A 15,613-nucleotide genomic window follows, 5' to 3' on the forward strand; every position below is an offset into this window, starting at 1 on the left:
CAGAACAGACAGACATAAAACCAAAGGAAAATTTCCAAAACAACATACAGGCTTGATGTCCCGATGCAGGAACCCCACAGAGTGAATGGCTTCTATTGACTCCAGAATCTGTTTGCCCAGTCGCAGCGTTGTGCTCAGTGTGAAAGTCCCCCGAGGCTGACTCCTTCTGAGATCTGCAAGGTTTCTGCCCTGAAATGGTCAATGGAACACTTAAACCACCACAGGAAAGCAGAGCCTTTCACAGCTGTGAGCTCTAACATACAACACCAAAAAACCAGACATGCTACTCAGAGAGGAGCTCATGCCATGTCTGCTTTATTTCTTGTGAGATCTTCCAGTAGTTCATTTTAGTTTTTAAGTGATGCATTTGCTGATAAGAAGATAAAAATATGGTATCTTGAGAAGTCAGCTGGTCACTATTTGTAAATAGAAACAGCATGGACAGCAGTGCCTCAGACTGGAAAGACCAGCATCTCCTCACTGTTAAACCCAGACCATACAGAAGCTGATTTCAGCACAACCTCTGACTGCTCTCTGAGCCTTCTAAAGATTTAAGCAGTACAAATTCCAGCAGGTCGTGGTGCTGCAGTTTCATCAGAAACTTCCTAGCACACATGGTCTGGTTCAAGCTCAAGCCAGCATTGTTGTGGCAACACCACAATGGGGAAAGCTGTCTATCAGTAAAATCATACCCAAAATCAGGAGAGGAGGATTTTCCCACTGACTTAATAGCTATCAAAACAAATTGCTAATTTACCTCCAGTTAATTAAATTTCTGAGGAAAAACAAAAGGGCTACCAGCTATGCATGAAAATCAGGACAATATAGGAAAGAAAAGGGAAAAAATGACAGAGTAAATGCAATAAAAAATCCCAGTATTATTTGATGTCTGTCATCTCAGTTTTGTCTGTACCTCTTTAGCTTTGTAAAGAGAAGCTACTAAAATGATTGTATTCCATGGCAGAGTGCTCTTGTAACCCACAGAACTAATGCATTTACCAACTCATTAAAAACACTAGGGACAAGAACCTGCTGTTTCAGAGAACATTCACAAGGAATAAAAGCTAAGGGACATGCTGCTCATTGTTATGCTTTAGAATCTCTTGATTCTGCTTCTGTAAAACATATACAGAACACATCTAGCATCTAGAGAAGACATATGCTTGTAATACAAGTCCACATGAATTCAAGCAAAATTCCCAACAGCAAATATATTAAAAAATCAAACAGCTGAGAAGAAAACAGTGATTGCTCTCCAAATGCCATCTCTTCATCCACTTGTTTCCAGTTCTCAAGTTAGGTACAGACATCAAGGTGCCAGCTGGCTCATGTAGCATATGACAAGTCTCCCAAATTGTTTTGAGCCATGATTCACTTAAGGCTCTGGACCCTTGAAGAATCACACCTGACACAGGCCAGCTCATAGATACAGCCAAGCCACAGCAGTCCACCCAGGTTTGCTCCTTAACATGAACAAAATCAAACTAAACCACCTCTCTAGTGCTTATCTTCTTGAATTTCTGTGACACTTTACTAGAGGCAGCACAGCTTTGTTATTGCTGTTCTGAAATATCCAAGTTACTGAACTGACAGCAGATCTTGCTTTCCACTGTAAAGCTGCTCCTTGAACACCAGCTCTCTTATCCAATGATAATATGGAAAGCAAGGCTCATTTTTTAAGGTTGCACGCTGAAATGTGCTACAAGTTTCCTCAGCTGCTATTGCTACCAGGAAAAGACACAAAATGAGCATTATTTTCCAAATAAACACTGTCAGGCTGATTATGGAACAGTGAAGATGCAATGAGTTGCAAAGCTTGAGAGTGGAAGCCTCAGTCCTGGTGACTGAAAAGGAGAATTGCAGTACAAAACATTCAGAGTGACACATGATAAACCATGTCTCAGCATGTCTTGAAGTTGAAGGAGAATTTTAGCCTGAACAGTGATGGTGCAGAACTAGCTAATGCCTCATGCATCAACATCTTCATCTGCAAATAATGAAATTATTTTTAGCTCTGCCTACTCTACGAGCTCGGTTACATAGTCAAGAACAAACTAGAAAGTAAGAGAACCCATGCAGAGAAATTTCTTTCCAAGATAAAGTCTCTTTGATCAGGCTTGGTAAGGACAGGATTGGGAGGGTAGAAGCCTTGTTCTTCCCTGAGCTCCAGACTAGCCCTTTCATGAATCATATTCATGCCCACACTGCAGCAGCAGCAGTAGCCAGGGTTGTTTAGAAAGGAAAGGATTTTTTTTTATCCATAACAGCAGTTGGGATGCCAATGGTGCATAAAAGGCAAAATCAAGCACCAGGAGTTTACTGGTTTTATACAACTGTCTTGCAAAGCAGAACTACAAAAGAATCAGAAGTTTATTTTAAAGAAATACTGGGATTTGCTGGTACCTGTTTTGCTTCACCTACTGCCCAGCAGTGCAGTCACCATGTGGTAGCTACCCAAGTACTTGCCCTTATTGACTTGATATCAGCAGTGTTCATACAGGAGGAAACACTTCCAGAGCAGAATGCTGAGCTTGGGAGAGACAGGGGAGCCAGAGATCATGGCCTTTCACAGAGAAACTGTGCTGCTGCTGTGACACCATGGCTCACTCTGAGCTCTGACACAAGGCATATTTTGAATGCTGCATCACAGATCAGCAGGAGGTGTTCCAAAGAGCTGCCACTGCTGCACAATGCTGTGGGCTGCTCCTGTGAGCATTCTGAATTGAAGTGCTTTCCCCAGAAAATTGACAGAAAGCCATCTTGAACAGAAAAGCAGAGCTATGAAATATTTTAGCACATCTTGACGACTGGAGCCATCCCAAGGGATATCAAGAGCAGCACCAGCCCTTCTCACTCTTTTTCATTCCACCCTCTTTCTGTGTACAACTAAGTCTTTACACCAGTGCTTGGCCTTATTCTCTCAGTGTAAATTCTTCCCAGTGATGCCATCTCTATGGGACAGACAGGAGAGGCAAAGGACAGAACTCACCTGAAGCTGCATGACCACATAATTGAACTTTTCATTTCTTCCACAGCCAATAAATCTGCAAACATGATCCTTCCCTGAAAAGAAACAGAAATGAACACAACATAACAACCCTATGATCATCATGTTTAGAGAAATGGTTTCTGATTCAGGGCTGGTACCCATAAAATGGTATCAGGTAAGGAGTTATGCATAAAAAACTGAGCTCAGCTCATTACACTAACTTTACTCAGTTCAAGCTGACTTGTACACACCACCACCACACTTACCTACTAGCACTGCTTACCCTGAAACAGTTAATCTAATGCTACCTCAACATGAGCAAACCCTGATTTTTATAGTCAGAGACAACTGAAAAACAAAGATGTTTATGGAAATACTCCACTGAAACATAAAAGCCATTTCATTTTAAAATGCCCAGAGGAAAGAGCCAAGTGTTCCTACCCAGATATAATCTGGGGATTCTGGAGATTCTGGAACACCAGCACAGCTTCTCCACTGGATTTCCCAGAGGAACAGCAGCTGCCTCTTCTTCCACTGGATCTTCAGAGGAAGAATACACCCTTTTCTACAGGATCACTGCTCCAACAGAACCACATCTGACACTCCACGAGGGCTGCAGGCACAATTCCAATTGGATTGCTACCAACACCCTGACCCACAGGGTGTCAGGTCATATTCTGACTCTGTCAGTGTTGGTTTACTGCATTGTTTATTTTATCTTTTTATTTTCATCCCTAATAAAAAACAGTTATTCCTGCTCCCATATTTTTGCCCGAGAGCCCCTTAATTTCAAATTTATAGCAATTTGGAGGGAGGGGGTTTACATTCTCCATTTCAGGGGAGGCTCCTGCCTTCCTTAGCAGACAATTGTCTTTCCAAACTAAGACACCATGCTGTGCCTGATACCCTCAGGACAGGGTTGTCCCTCCTGGCTGCCAGGGCACTGCTGACCCATGTTCAACGTGCCATGGACCAGGATCCCCAGGCCCCTTTCCATGGCACTGCTTTCCAGCTTTCATTCCCCAGTCTGTACATCCAGGGTTGCCCCAGCTGGTTTTCAATGCCTCCTGGAACCATCTGCCCAGCAACTTCACCAGGCACTGAAGTGACACTGACAGACCTGTAGTTTCTGGGGTCCTCCTTCTTTCCCTTCCTGAAGATCAGGACAACACTCACCAGCTTCCAGTCAGCTAGGACCTCTCTGGATTACCAAGACCACTCAAAAATCATGGAGAGAGGCTTTTCAATGACATCAGCCAGCTCTTTGAGGATTCTTGGCTGAATTCCTTTAAGCCTCACAGATTTGTAGGGACCCAGCTGGAGCAGCAGACTCTGCACAATTTCAGGCTCAACTGGGAATTGATCATTCTCACAGCCAAGATCCTCCAGGCTCAGGGCACTGAGACCACCTTGGTCCATCAGCCATGTTGAAGACAGAGGCAAAGAATGTGTTAAACACCTCTGCCTTGTCCCTGTCTCTGTGAGGTGACCATCCCCATCCTGCAGGGGACAATGAAAAGGAGTTTTTTCAAATATCTTAATGGAAATAGGCAGTGTAGAAATAACATCAACTCTCTGCTAGTGTGAAGGGACCCTGAGAGCCAGAGCTGTCACTACAAAGTCAACACATCTGGGCAACCTCAGAAAGCATCAGTTCTGTTTCTCTAGGATCTCATGACACTCCTGTGCTTCAGCAAGCTGGCCACCCACACAGGGGGCAGAGAGGATGGACAGGAGCAAGCCCACATTCATCCCAGCCATGATTCACAGATTTACAGAGTCCCACTTTCCTTTGTTCGCCTTTCAGAGCACCAGGGGATGGATATTGAGGCAAAAGCCAAAACACAGTGACTGTTTCTAGTGACAATGAGAGCTATTGTGTAGTGAAAAGGGTAAATTACTCATTTTTTTTTAAACTTGCTTTTATTTTTTTAAATAATTGCAAAGCACGGACGCCACATGCTTTTTGTTGCTGCAAAACTACAGATAAGCATTAAAAAGCAAGGGAGAACCTGCCCATCTAAATCACTAATTTCAGTGAAACCAGAGGGGTAGTGTCCAGTGGTATGACTTAAGACATATCCTTGCTAATTTCTAAAAATTCTTTTAAATCTGTTTCCTCCATAACACCACTATTTTCTGGATCACAACATTTTACAGAAAGAAAAAGCATTTTAGTTTTTATTCTTTTTGAGAATCTTGTGCTTGTTTAGGATGACAACGTGTTTCTGCTTACTACAACTTTTGAAAATAATGGACTGACAGTTCTTGATTACCTGCATCCCCAAACTGACATGATTTTATACTGAATCCTCCTTTCCAATCTAAAACAGGCTTTAAAACACGGCCAGTTGGTCTTGGGAATTTAGGCTCTGCCTGGAACAGCTCTGCCATGCACTGCCTTGCAACACAAGCAACACCAGGAAAACAGAAGAAAGGAGGTGAAGGAAAACTGTGCCCATTTCTGCATGAAACAAAAAGAATATAACAGAGTGTAGGAAAGGCAGGCCACATTTAGAAGCGCTGCATGTACGGCCAGCCAGTCCTACAGGTGGGATGAATGCCTGCAGCACCAAACCCTCTGGGTTCCAGAGCCTTTCACTCATTTTTCATCTAAAGGAGGCACCAGATTACAACTGTTTGCTCTCCTGGAGCAGCTCATGCCATGCTGAAGCAGCAGATGGAGGCTGACAGTCAGGTGTGATTTTGGGATTCCTGCTGCTCAGTCCTGAGGCTGAGCAGAATTGTGAAGCACACAAGAACAATCATGTGTAATTGCCTCCTGTGCAGACAGGATGCTGGAATTGTCATTCCATCCATAAATTCCCTTTAAGGCAGCAGGAAATAGCCTCTCTTCTCACACATGCCCTCCTCGAGCATGGAGATCATAGAAGAGAGCAGCAAAGCATATTTGAACCCAGAAAAGAAAGAAGCGAGGGGAGCAATGTATTTTTTTCCCCAAGATATACTTGGTATGGGAAGCATCACAACCATTTTACTGCTAGACTGCTCTGCTCAACAATCACCCAGATATTCCAGAGGGTCACAAGTTATACCATAGAAAATATGCTCTGTATCTGCTTTTGTTTGTTACTAAAACAAAGCAAAAAACAGGGCAATAGATTATGAAGAGTTTTGGCCAGTTAATTACTAACATTGGAGGAATACATCAGCCCAATGTTCATAAGCACTGACTTGAGAAAAGTTTCAGAGTGTTTTATTTTGTTCACAAGCATTTAGTTAAGGTAAAATTTTAATGTTCAGCCACAGAAAAATATTCTTTCTACTGCAGTCTTTTAACTACAATGAACATAATAATGTCCCATATAATATGTGGTAAGAAAGATTTCAGTCACTGAAATGGTCTTCACCATCCTTTTTCTGAAGAAACTTAAAAATGACAGTCAATAATTATGTTCTCATGTATAACCCTTGGAGAGATATTCATCACCTTGTAGAGATATGATTAAAGTCCCCATTTGAATACTTTAAAATTTTCATTACATTAAAAGTTTTCATTACACAGCCCCTAAAAGAACCTAAATTATGATCCTTTTTTGAGTCTATTTTTTCACAAGGATCAATTTCAAACTGGTGGGCACCAATATTCATTCCAATCTTCTACTCATTTAAGTTCTTAAATATCCCTAATGTATTTTCAATGCAGCAATGAAACGAATCAAATAAATACTAAGAAAGAAATATGTGACATTATTGTTGCAACTTGAAGTTGGTTTTTTTGTAAGAGACTTCATATTTCCTGTGTTTTCACCAGAAAACCAGTAACCAGTCTTCTCCACAAAGAAGTTAAAAAATGTAATCTTTTAATTTTATGCTAAAATTCTGTGATTCACCTCCATGGAGTAGCTGTCTCATTCCTATCAGTTCACCCAAAACACTGAAGTAACTTCTGCTGCATGAATTATCATAAATCTCATAGCAATTGTTACTCTTATTACTGTTACCTCACCAATTCTTGCATTTTCTCCTGCACAATGCCAATATCACGAGTTCAGCAGGGCCACCAGGATGGCGGCAAGGAAAGGAAAATGTAGCAGATTAAATTAACAGAAAGTGCCAGAGAACTGGGTTTGTTCAGCCTTTAGGAAGGCACTAGAAGGGAAACTCTCTGCTGGTCCAACACAAGAGTGCCAAGAAGATGGAGCCTGACTTTCCTCAGAGCTTGTCCTGGTTTTGCGTGGGCTGGAGTTCATTTTACTCCTGGTAGCTGTTACAGTGCTGTGTGTTGTATTTAGGATGAGAACAGTGTTGGTAACACATGAGTGTTTAATTTAGGCTGTTGCTTAGCTCCTACCCTAAGTCAAGGACTTTTCATTGTTCCCCTGCTCTGCCAGTCAGGAGGTGCACAAGAAGCCAGGAGGGAGCTGTGAGACACTGCAAAGGTTGATGTCTCAAGACATTTTAGGGTGCACGTGTGTGAGGCAGGGCAGGTTGGGCCCTGGCCTGGCAGTGCACCCCTAGAGCCAGCACCCCAGCCTGACAGAGCTGCCAATTGCCACATCCCACCCCTGGAGCCCCTGACCCAGCTCCTGAGTGGCCAAGTGACCAGAAGTCACACCTGGGAGAAGGGCCCAGGAAGGCCAAGAGCTATTTAAGGCCAAATATGTGGCAAGAACATGTCCTGACCTCCTCTTGGTGTTTCTATTAGCTGAATATTGGTGGAACCCAGGAGTTGACAGCTGTATGTGTCCTTCTCTGTACCATTTCTGTCCTTCTCCTTCTTCTAATTCCCTCCTTTTCAGTAACTTAAAATCAAATGGGCTTCAAGTTTGTGAAGCTGAGTGGGCTAAGTCAATGCTTTGAGAAGTGTTTTGTGTTGATTGAATGCTGCTCCCAGCCTTTTGCCAAAGTTCTCTGATTTTCTAAAGCTACCAGAGAAGCTATTTTGTTGTTTGGACCTCTTGAGAAGATCTTGTTGGTGTTTCTCCTGTGTGTCTAAATGAACAACCATAAGCCCTGTTAAAAGCTTCATTGAGAGAGTTTTTGGGGCCTTGCACGAGCACAGCTGGAGCAGCTGACCTGAATGGGCCAAAGGGATCCTGCTTACTATGGGATGTCATCCTGGGTATAAAAACTGGGGCTGATGCACCAGGAGCCACTGCTTGGGAATGTGCTGGGCATTGCTCAGAGGGTGGTGCATCACTTGTACTTCTTGGGTTTTATTCCCCCCTTTCATTTTCTTATCTCCCTTTTCATCGCTACTGTTATTGTTCTCATTTCAATTAATAAACTGTTCTTATCTCAGCCCATGGGTTTGATATTTTTGCCCTCTTCCCCATCCCATGGGGGCACTGAGTCAGCAGCTGGGTGGCACTTAGTGCCAGCCAGGGTTAATCCATGAGAGAGACACACAGAGAGGCACTACTGGGCATGAGCTGCAATGTGGGAAGTTCCTATTAAATGCTATTTCTTTATTCCTCCATGAGGATGGTGAAACCCTAGAACAGGGGCCCAGAGAGGCTGTGGGATTCAAAACTTCAATGACAAAAGGCCAGAGCAACCAGATAAATTTCTTTTCTGCCTGAGAGCCTAAATTTTCTTCTGGATCTGTGTCACATACTGGGAAAAGCCCAAGTGCTTAGGTCACTAACCATGACATAACTTGTTTGAGCACTTGGCCCTGCTGGGGTCTCTGTGATATGCACAGCAATGGATATGCAGTTGTACAACTGCTCTCACTGGTATTTGGAAAGCTGCAGTTGTTTCTCAATTCTCTATATTATAGTGCACATTTTACAACCATCCTCTTCTTTATTTGCCTGTCACTGTCAGGTTTATCAGCTTATCACAGGTTTTGTATTGTGGGGATATTGAATTCACTTCTGTGCAAATATTGTAAAGAAATGAAGGATTCATCAGGACTAGAAAATGAAATGAGAGTTATTTTCATCATCTAACTTTACTTGGAAATGCTGCCTTAAGCTTGGCAGAGCTGGCTCACATTGACTTCTTTCCTCTGCAGTTACCAATTTCATCTCTGGCCAGACAAACCAGCCAGACTTCAGGGACTTGTCAACTCAGCTGGACAAAGGAGTTTTGAACATGAAAGGAGACAAATTCTCTGCTGGAAGTAAGGCTTAAATAACTACATTACTCAACAGTAATCAGCTAGGATTTAACCAACTGGATTAAGTGCTTCTGCAAGAAGTCAATGAACTAAGGGGCACAAACCCAAAAGGTTGGTCGTTGTCCCCTAATCAATGAAAGGTAAAACTACCTGACCTTGCAAAATTACCAACTAGAGGAATTAAAGGTAAAACTACCTGACCTTGCACAATTACCAACTAGAGGAAACTAATTTCCTCCAGTTGTTTCCCTAAACCAAATTATCAGTACTTGAAGAGGAGTACTGATAATAGATCCCACACAGATCAGGGCACAATACTACTGGGGCAAAAATTCAACAACATCTCAAAAAAATGTGGTTTAAATCCTTTTTCAGCCATGCCATGACCTTCCCCCACCCAATGGCACCATAGCATAAAAATCATGTGTAACAAATGCCAGTTCATTCAAATATTTCCACATGGAAAAATGCAGTGATGGCAAAAAAGGCTGAAGTTACAGCAAGTCTGACAAGGGCAATTCACTCTGCTTTCTAGTCTTTGCAGAGAGCTTGCTTACATCCACCTAGAAAAATATTGTAGAAACATATAAACTGTGTCTGCAAAAGTAAAAGAAACTGAATCACAGAGCATTAAGGCAGCACTTTAACACAAAAAACTCACATGTAATTAGAACAAAAACCCCTAGGAACAGCAAGTAAGAAAAGCAAGGTTCCTCTTCTTCCATTATTGTGCTAGGAAACTCTTATCTGTCCAACCCCAGCAATAAAGAAGGAACAAGCAGTACAGGATCTGCTGTAACAAATTCAGGTATTCAAAAACTACACTGCCTGTGACCAGGCTGCATCTTGCACAACTACTCAATATGCAGAAGATCTCTGCACTGCAGAATAATATTAATCAGAGTCCTACACAATGGAACTGGTTTCACTGAAAAGAAGGCATTTACAAAGAAAACAACACACTGAAGGGAGCTTAGCAATATCTGGCAGCCAAGAGAGATCAAAAGCAAATACTCAGGGCCTTGTAACCTCACACCAGGGCAACATTGCCACTGCAGATGAACAGAAAACATTGCTCAGCACAAAAATAATCTGGCCATTTAAAATTACAGCCTGCTAGGCTGCTCCAAAGAGAATCTCAGCATAGGGAACTGAATGTTGTGGCCATATTTAGAGAGCCTGTGGACCAGAAGATATACAAACTGCACTCCTTGCGACAGATCCTTGTGCAGCAGGAAACTGAGTCTGGGTAGTACTGATGCTCCTTTGCCACCTGAATATTGCTCCACAGCAAATACAGCATTGGGAAAAAAAATCACAGAGAGAGCAGGCAGATCACTGTCCATTTGTATTTTAAAGGATTAGAAAATCATTGAGGAGATGGAAAAACATCTGCTCATCCAGATGTGATAGTACTCTCCCTTCCATATGTTCAATGATAGGAAACCATCACTTTTTTTTTTTCTCCTCATGATTCAAAAAACCAGGAGCCTCAGAGTCCTGGTTTACAGAAGCAATGAGGTTTTAAAGAAAGCCCCCATACTACCTTAAATCATCCCAGCCACCACCTGTCAGTGCTCCCAGAGTGGATTTGGGTCATGTAAGGTTTTCTCTGAGCAAACAGACCATGAATTTCTATTTCAGGAGCATACCAAGTAGTCCCCAAATCCTACATGAGAGGCCAAACCAACAAATGCACCCTCAGACAGGAGGGCAGATTAGAACTAACCCAAAGCAAAACCCCAATAAATCCATGAAGTTTATAGTGTAAAGCCCAAGCCATATCTGCTGGAGATGTAGAGGCATGAGCAACTGCTGCTCCCCACTGCTCACTAATGGAGACATTGCTTCAGAGGCTGGAACACAGAAAATCCAGCCAAAGCTGTCCTTGCTCTCTGGATATGCAAGTTACTCCTTCACTTAGCCATACAGATCTTATTTCCATTTACTTTTAAATTAAAGTGATCCAAAGGCTTCTCTACAGAGCAAAACACTGGCAGGTCCAACTGCACCAGCAAGTTCCTCTGCTGGAGACAATCTGCAGGAGGAGTTTTGTCACTGCAGCTTAGGCTTGGTTTCAAAGTGCTTGACTGCAAAGCAGAAAATCCCATTATGTTAAAATTGTGTGCAAATGGTACAATCACACACACACCTCACTTAAAGATAGATTCACAGTAGTGGTTAAGGGAATAAAATGAGGGCTTGGCACACAAATGGTATTCTGACAGAGAAGCTGTATTCATGCCCAAATTCACTGTGCAGATGTGCCTTAACTGTCCCTGAAACAGTTTCAGAATTTGTTATTGGTAAGATTTTCAACCCTAGCAGTGTAATTCTCTACTAGCTTCTCTAGGAGCAACAAGACAATGTAAGGCAAATACTGCTCCACAAGGATTAAAATAAAAAGCTATCTTGTGGTGCTCTGATTAGAATTGGCTCTGAATTGATTAGAAATTGGAATTGATTAGAAATTAGATAGAGTAGCACCAGACAGAATGTCGTGAGCGCTGCAAGTCCAGCCTGGACAAGGAAATATTCTACAGCAACTTTGCGGGACCAGGTTTTGATTTTGACTACTAAAGTCTATGGAAGGCAAGAAAAAAACACAAATGTTGCTAAAAACTTCTTGGGTAAAGGTGCAACAGCAGGAAACTGAGAGCTTCAGCTTATCACCTGCTGGAACAAGAAACTCCATAAGCTCACTTCTCAATTGTGTTTCACCCAAAGCACAAAAGGGCACCATTGATGGTGTCTCACAGACCCAAGACAGTGAACAGATTTGGAAGTTTGGTCAGAAGACAACTTATGATCCTTGCAAGTAACAATGCAAGTTAGAAAGAATTTTGCCTTTGGGAAACATATTAATATATCTAAACAGATGCAGAAAACTCACTGTACATCCAGAAAATTCAAATCAAGTATGAGCAGAACAAAATGACTCCACAGAGCAGGTGAGAGATGCTGACAAGGCAGTGATTGGCAGTGATCTCACACAGCAAAGCTTGAGTATCTCAGAGCCACTTGTGGTGGAAGGGACCTGTTGAGATCATCCAGTCCATGCCCCTGCTCAAGCAGAGACAGCTACAGCAGGTTGTCCATGCTCACATCCAGCTGGGTTTTCAGTATCTCCAACCATCTCTCTGGGTAACCTGCTCCAGCACATGGCCACCCTCAGAGCAGAAAACTACACATGGTGTTTATCAGAAGGTTCAGAGACTCTTCTAGAAGATTCATTACCTGACTGGTGCAGGAAGGACATTGTGAGGGTCATACCTGGAGCTGAGCTCCGTGATTAAATCTGGGTATTTGGTATAAATGTGGCTATTCCACAAACTGTCCCAGAAATCCTCACAGTTGGCAGCAGCCTGCAGTCCACACCAACCAGGAGCTGCTGCTCTCAGGGGTCAGGCTGTGCCCAAACCAGGTCTGCAGTATGGCCCAATGGCCAACCTTCTCTATCCCAAACTCTGCTGAACTCCAGCAACGTGTAAGATTCTGATCACAAGTTCTGGAAAGAGCAGCAGCTCATTCATTAGTCCCTTAAGGTTGGTGTGACACCTAAATAGGAAACAATAAAGTTGCACTGTTTAAGAGGGATTGTAATTTTCAATTCTACCAGAAAAGTACAGAGGAATTTTAGACAATATTGTTCCCTTGCTTTTCATCTGGAAATCCATGAACTGACTGTATCACCTATGGCAATACCAAAAACTTACTCTACCCACCAACTGTTGGGAAAAGGCAGTATCTCCCTTCCTGAAATGTTTCTCACCTCATTGCAACACTCACAGTGAAAACATACACAATACGTGATTCCCCATGCTCTCAACCCAATTTCTTATTTTAACTTTATCATTTATTTCAGTAAAGCATTTGGGGATTAACCTTCAACCAAAAAAAGCTAAATTCCTCACAGAACAGCTTGATTTGTAAAGAACATGGCTGCAGTAATGTGTCATTCTTACACAGGATAGCTGATGCACAGCCAATTCTGCTTCTTCTGTCTTTTCTGTCCTTTTCTTGAATATTTACTAACTGCTTTGCCAAGGGCCTTTTTCTAGTTCCATACACCACCACTCCCTCTCCCCAGTTACCAGCATCATCCTGTACACAAATGTGGGTGTTTATTCAAGCATTTGGTATTCTCAACAATCTTCCAGAAATAAACACAAGTATTAGTCAACACCTTGCACATCTTCTGATCTGCTTTAGTGATTTCAGCTCATGCTTTTCAAGCATTCCCTGCCCTGGATGCAGCACCTATTGGCAGTGGCCAGCATGACAGCACTGTTTGTGGTACTCTAAAATCCATCATTCCACACAGTCCTACCCTCACTCAATTCAGAGCAGTTTCAAGTATACAACCAAACAAAAAAAATCTCAATCACAGCCTTACTTGCCCTCGTGGCAGTGTGTCCAGACCTCAGACACCCACTCTGCTCCTCTCTGGGAGCTTGTGCATCCAGGCCTTTCACAGATCAACAAGTCCTCGCAATGACCTGGGCTGATTTCTCCTTTACACAGCTCAGCTGCATTTTTTACAATCCAGAGTATTCAAAAGAGGCCTTATCAGTCCTCCTCTTGGGAGAGCTGAAATGTGGAAAACTATGTGACCTTCAAAAATAATTCACTGGCTTTTACCTAGAGGCAATCTGTCACAAACATTGAGTAACTCATTTCACAAGGCCTGCAACAGCCTTGCCCTCGAATTAAATTAAATCTCTGGAGATTTTGTACAAAGGTAAAGGTACAGACTCATAGGGCCACAACATTATCTCTGAAGCATGAGCCCTGGTGATAAGGATCCTACTCACTGCTTCAGCAGGTGTTTCTTCAGCCCAAGTGGGAATCCTGCAGAAAGGAACATCCCTAAAAATTTATTTTATAGTTAAACACATAAACTGTACCTGGCAATAGCTGGCTTTGCCTTAAAAAGGAAATCATGCACAATGCCCTTCAGCCAACAGCAGTTCTCAGTTCCTCAAAGGCAGATTTAGAAATTCCTTGTTTACATCCCTCCATAGCAATCTTTTTAGTAGAAGCCACCCTCCTTCAGCCAGGAGCAACTGCATCAAGACAGCTCCTTTCCACCCTCATTCAGAACAGGCACATCACTCTTTGCCTTCAGGACAGTGAGGTACATGAAAAATTAGTTAATAGTCAGTTTCCCCATACCTCCTGTTGTCCACTTTTTGCATTTCTCTACTAGTCAACCATTTTACTTGGAGACTCTGTCATGCTTCATGGCTCCATGTCCTTTGGGAGGCAACCTCATTTTCTAGTCAGGTGCTGCTCCCTCTATTCCTTATTTTCTAATCAGCATCACTAGATTGCACAGACCACTGGACCAATAGTTCAGTCCAAGTCTCCTCATTGTCCTTATATCCTGGCAGAAAAAGTAGTCCCTGTTGTTGGATCTCACTTGAGTTGCAGAATGTAACAACTTTCTGAGCTGGATGACTTAACATGACATCAGATATAGATGGAAACTGAGGAGAAAACTATAAAAACCATTTGCAACTTTGGATTCTAATAGTTAACATGCACTTTTAGTACTTCCAAATGGCTTTTTGCCTTACCTTGCAGCTTTTTCAGGACAGCCACTTCCATCTTGAGGACTTGCTTGGGCTGCTGAGCTGATTCCACCTTCAAGGCCACATTCTCACGGGTCAGCAAATCCATTGCCTCGTAGATCTCCCCAAAGCCACCTCCACCAATCTTCTTCAGCTGCAAAAGTACAAAGGGGTTTGCTACAATCTGTACACGAGAGGGATCAGCAAGCTGCCTCTCACAGAGCCTGCTCCTCTGCTGTGCAGGGAGAGCAAGCTCAGCTCCCAGTCTGTGCTGTGCCTGAATCCCTGCACAGCTTGGCAAAAGTCCAGCTACCCACTTGACAGTGCTATGTATAAATTCTTTGCTCTAACAACAGAGAACAAGCCTAGCAAGCAATAACAGGTGATATTTTTTTAAAAGCAAATGATGATGCCTATTGCCTCCATGATGTTCTTGCCAAAATTCAAGGAAAGACCCTTCAGGGAGACAGCAGAACCACTGTCATTCCCCATCAACAAAAACATCTCTGTGGTAAAACATAACCATGGTAGTTGGAACAAATCTTTCAAGAAATAAGTTAAATGAAGTTTGCATCTCATTCAAAGACTTTAAAAACAGAACAAAACATCCACTGGAATCTTTTACAAGATTCTTTATCTGTTTTGGTAGTGAAATTATCTCAGTGTCACATTTCAAAGAACTGCTAACAGCATGACCTCAAAACAGTTGTGTACAAGCCACCAGTACAACTCCATTCTTTCTCAGCCTCTTTTTCTCTTCAGTTCGAAACCCAACCAAATTATGCTTTTTGTGTCTCTGGGCAAAATTAAAGACTGCTCCACAATAGGAATCCATTACTTCAGTTGACATGAACTCAAAGCTAAAGATATCATAAGATTCAGCATATTTGATATGCACCTTCTAGAGACAGATTGTCTGCCTGTTGTACAGTAGCCTCCCATTCAGAGAGCAAGTCAGGATCC

The 15,613-nt window shown here is 42.5% G+C and overlaps 1 protein-coding gene across 3 annotated transcripts in view; it reads right to left on the reverse strand.

Annotated features, from left to right (window-relative positions):
• TTBK1 (tau tubulin kinase 1) overlaps positions 1-15,613 on the reverse strand; it is a 100,613-nt gene that overhangs the window by 62,590 nt on the left and 22,410 nt on the right. For all 3 annotated transcript variants that reach the window (XM_063152660.1, XM_063152659.1, XM_063152661.1), the window contains 3 exons: positions 14,657-14,804; positions 2,990-3,063; positions 49-189 (listed from right to left, as the gene is read on the reverse strand). In XM_063152660.1, the coding sequence (XP_063008730.1) occupies positions 49-189; positions 2,990-3,063; positions 14,657-14,804 (363 nt within the window). The remainder of the gene's footprint in view (positions 1-48; positions 190-2,989; positions 3,064-14,656; positions 14,805-15,613) is intronic.

Source organism: Melospiza melodia, chromosome 3 (genome assembly GCF_035770615.1).
Source record: "Melospiza melodia melodia isolate bMelMel2 chromosome 3, bMelMel2.pri, whole genome shotgun sequence".
NCBI classification, from domain to species: domain Eukaryota; kingdom Metazoa; phylum Chordata; class Aves; order Passeriformes; family Passerellidae; genus Melospiza; species Melospiza melodia.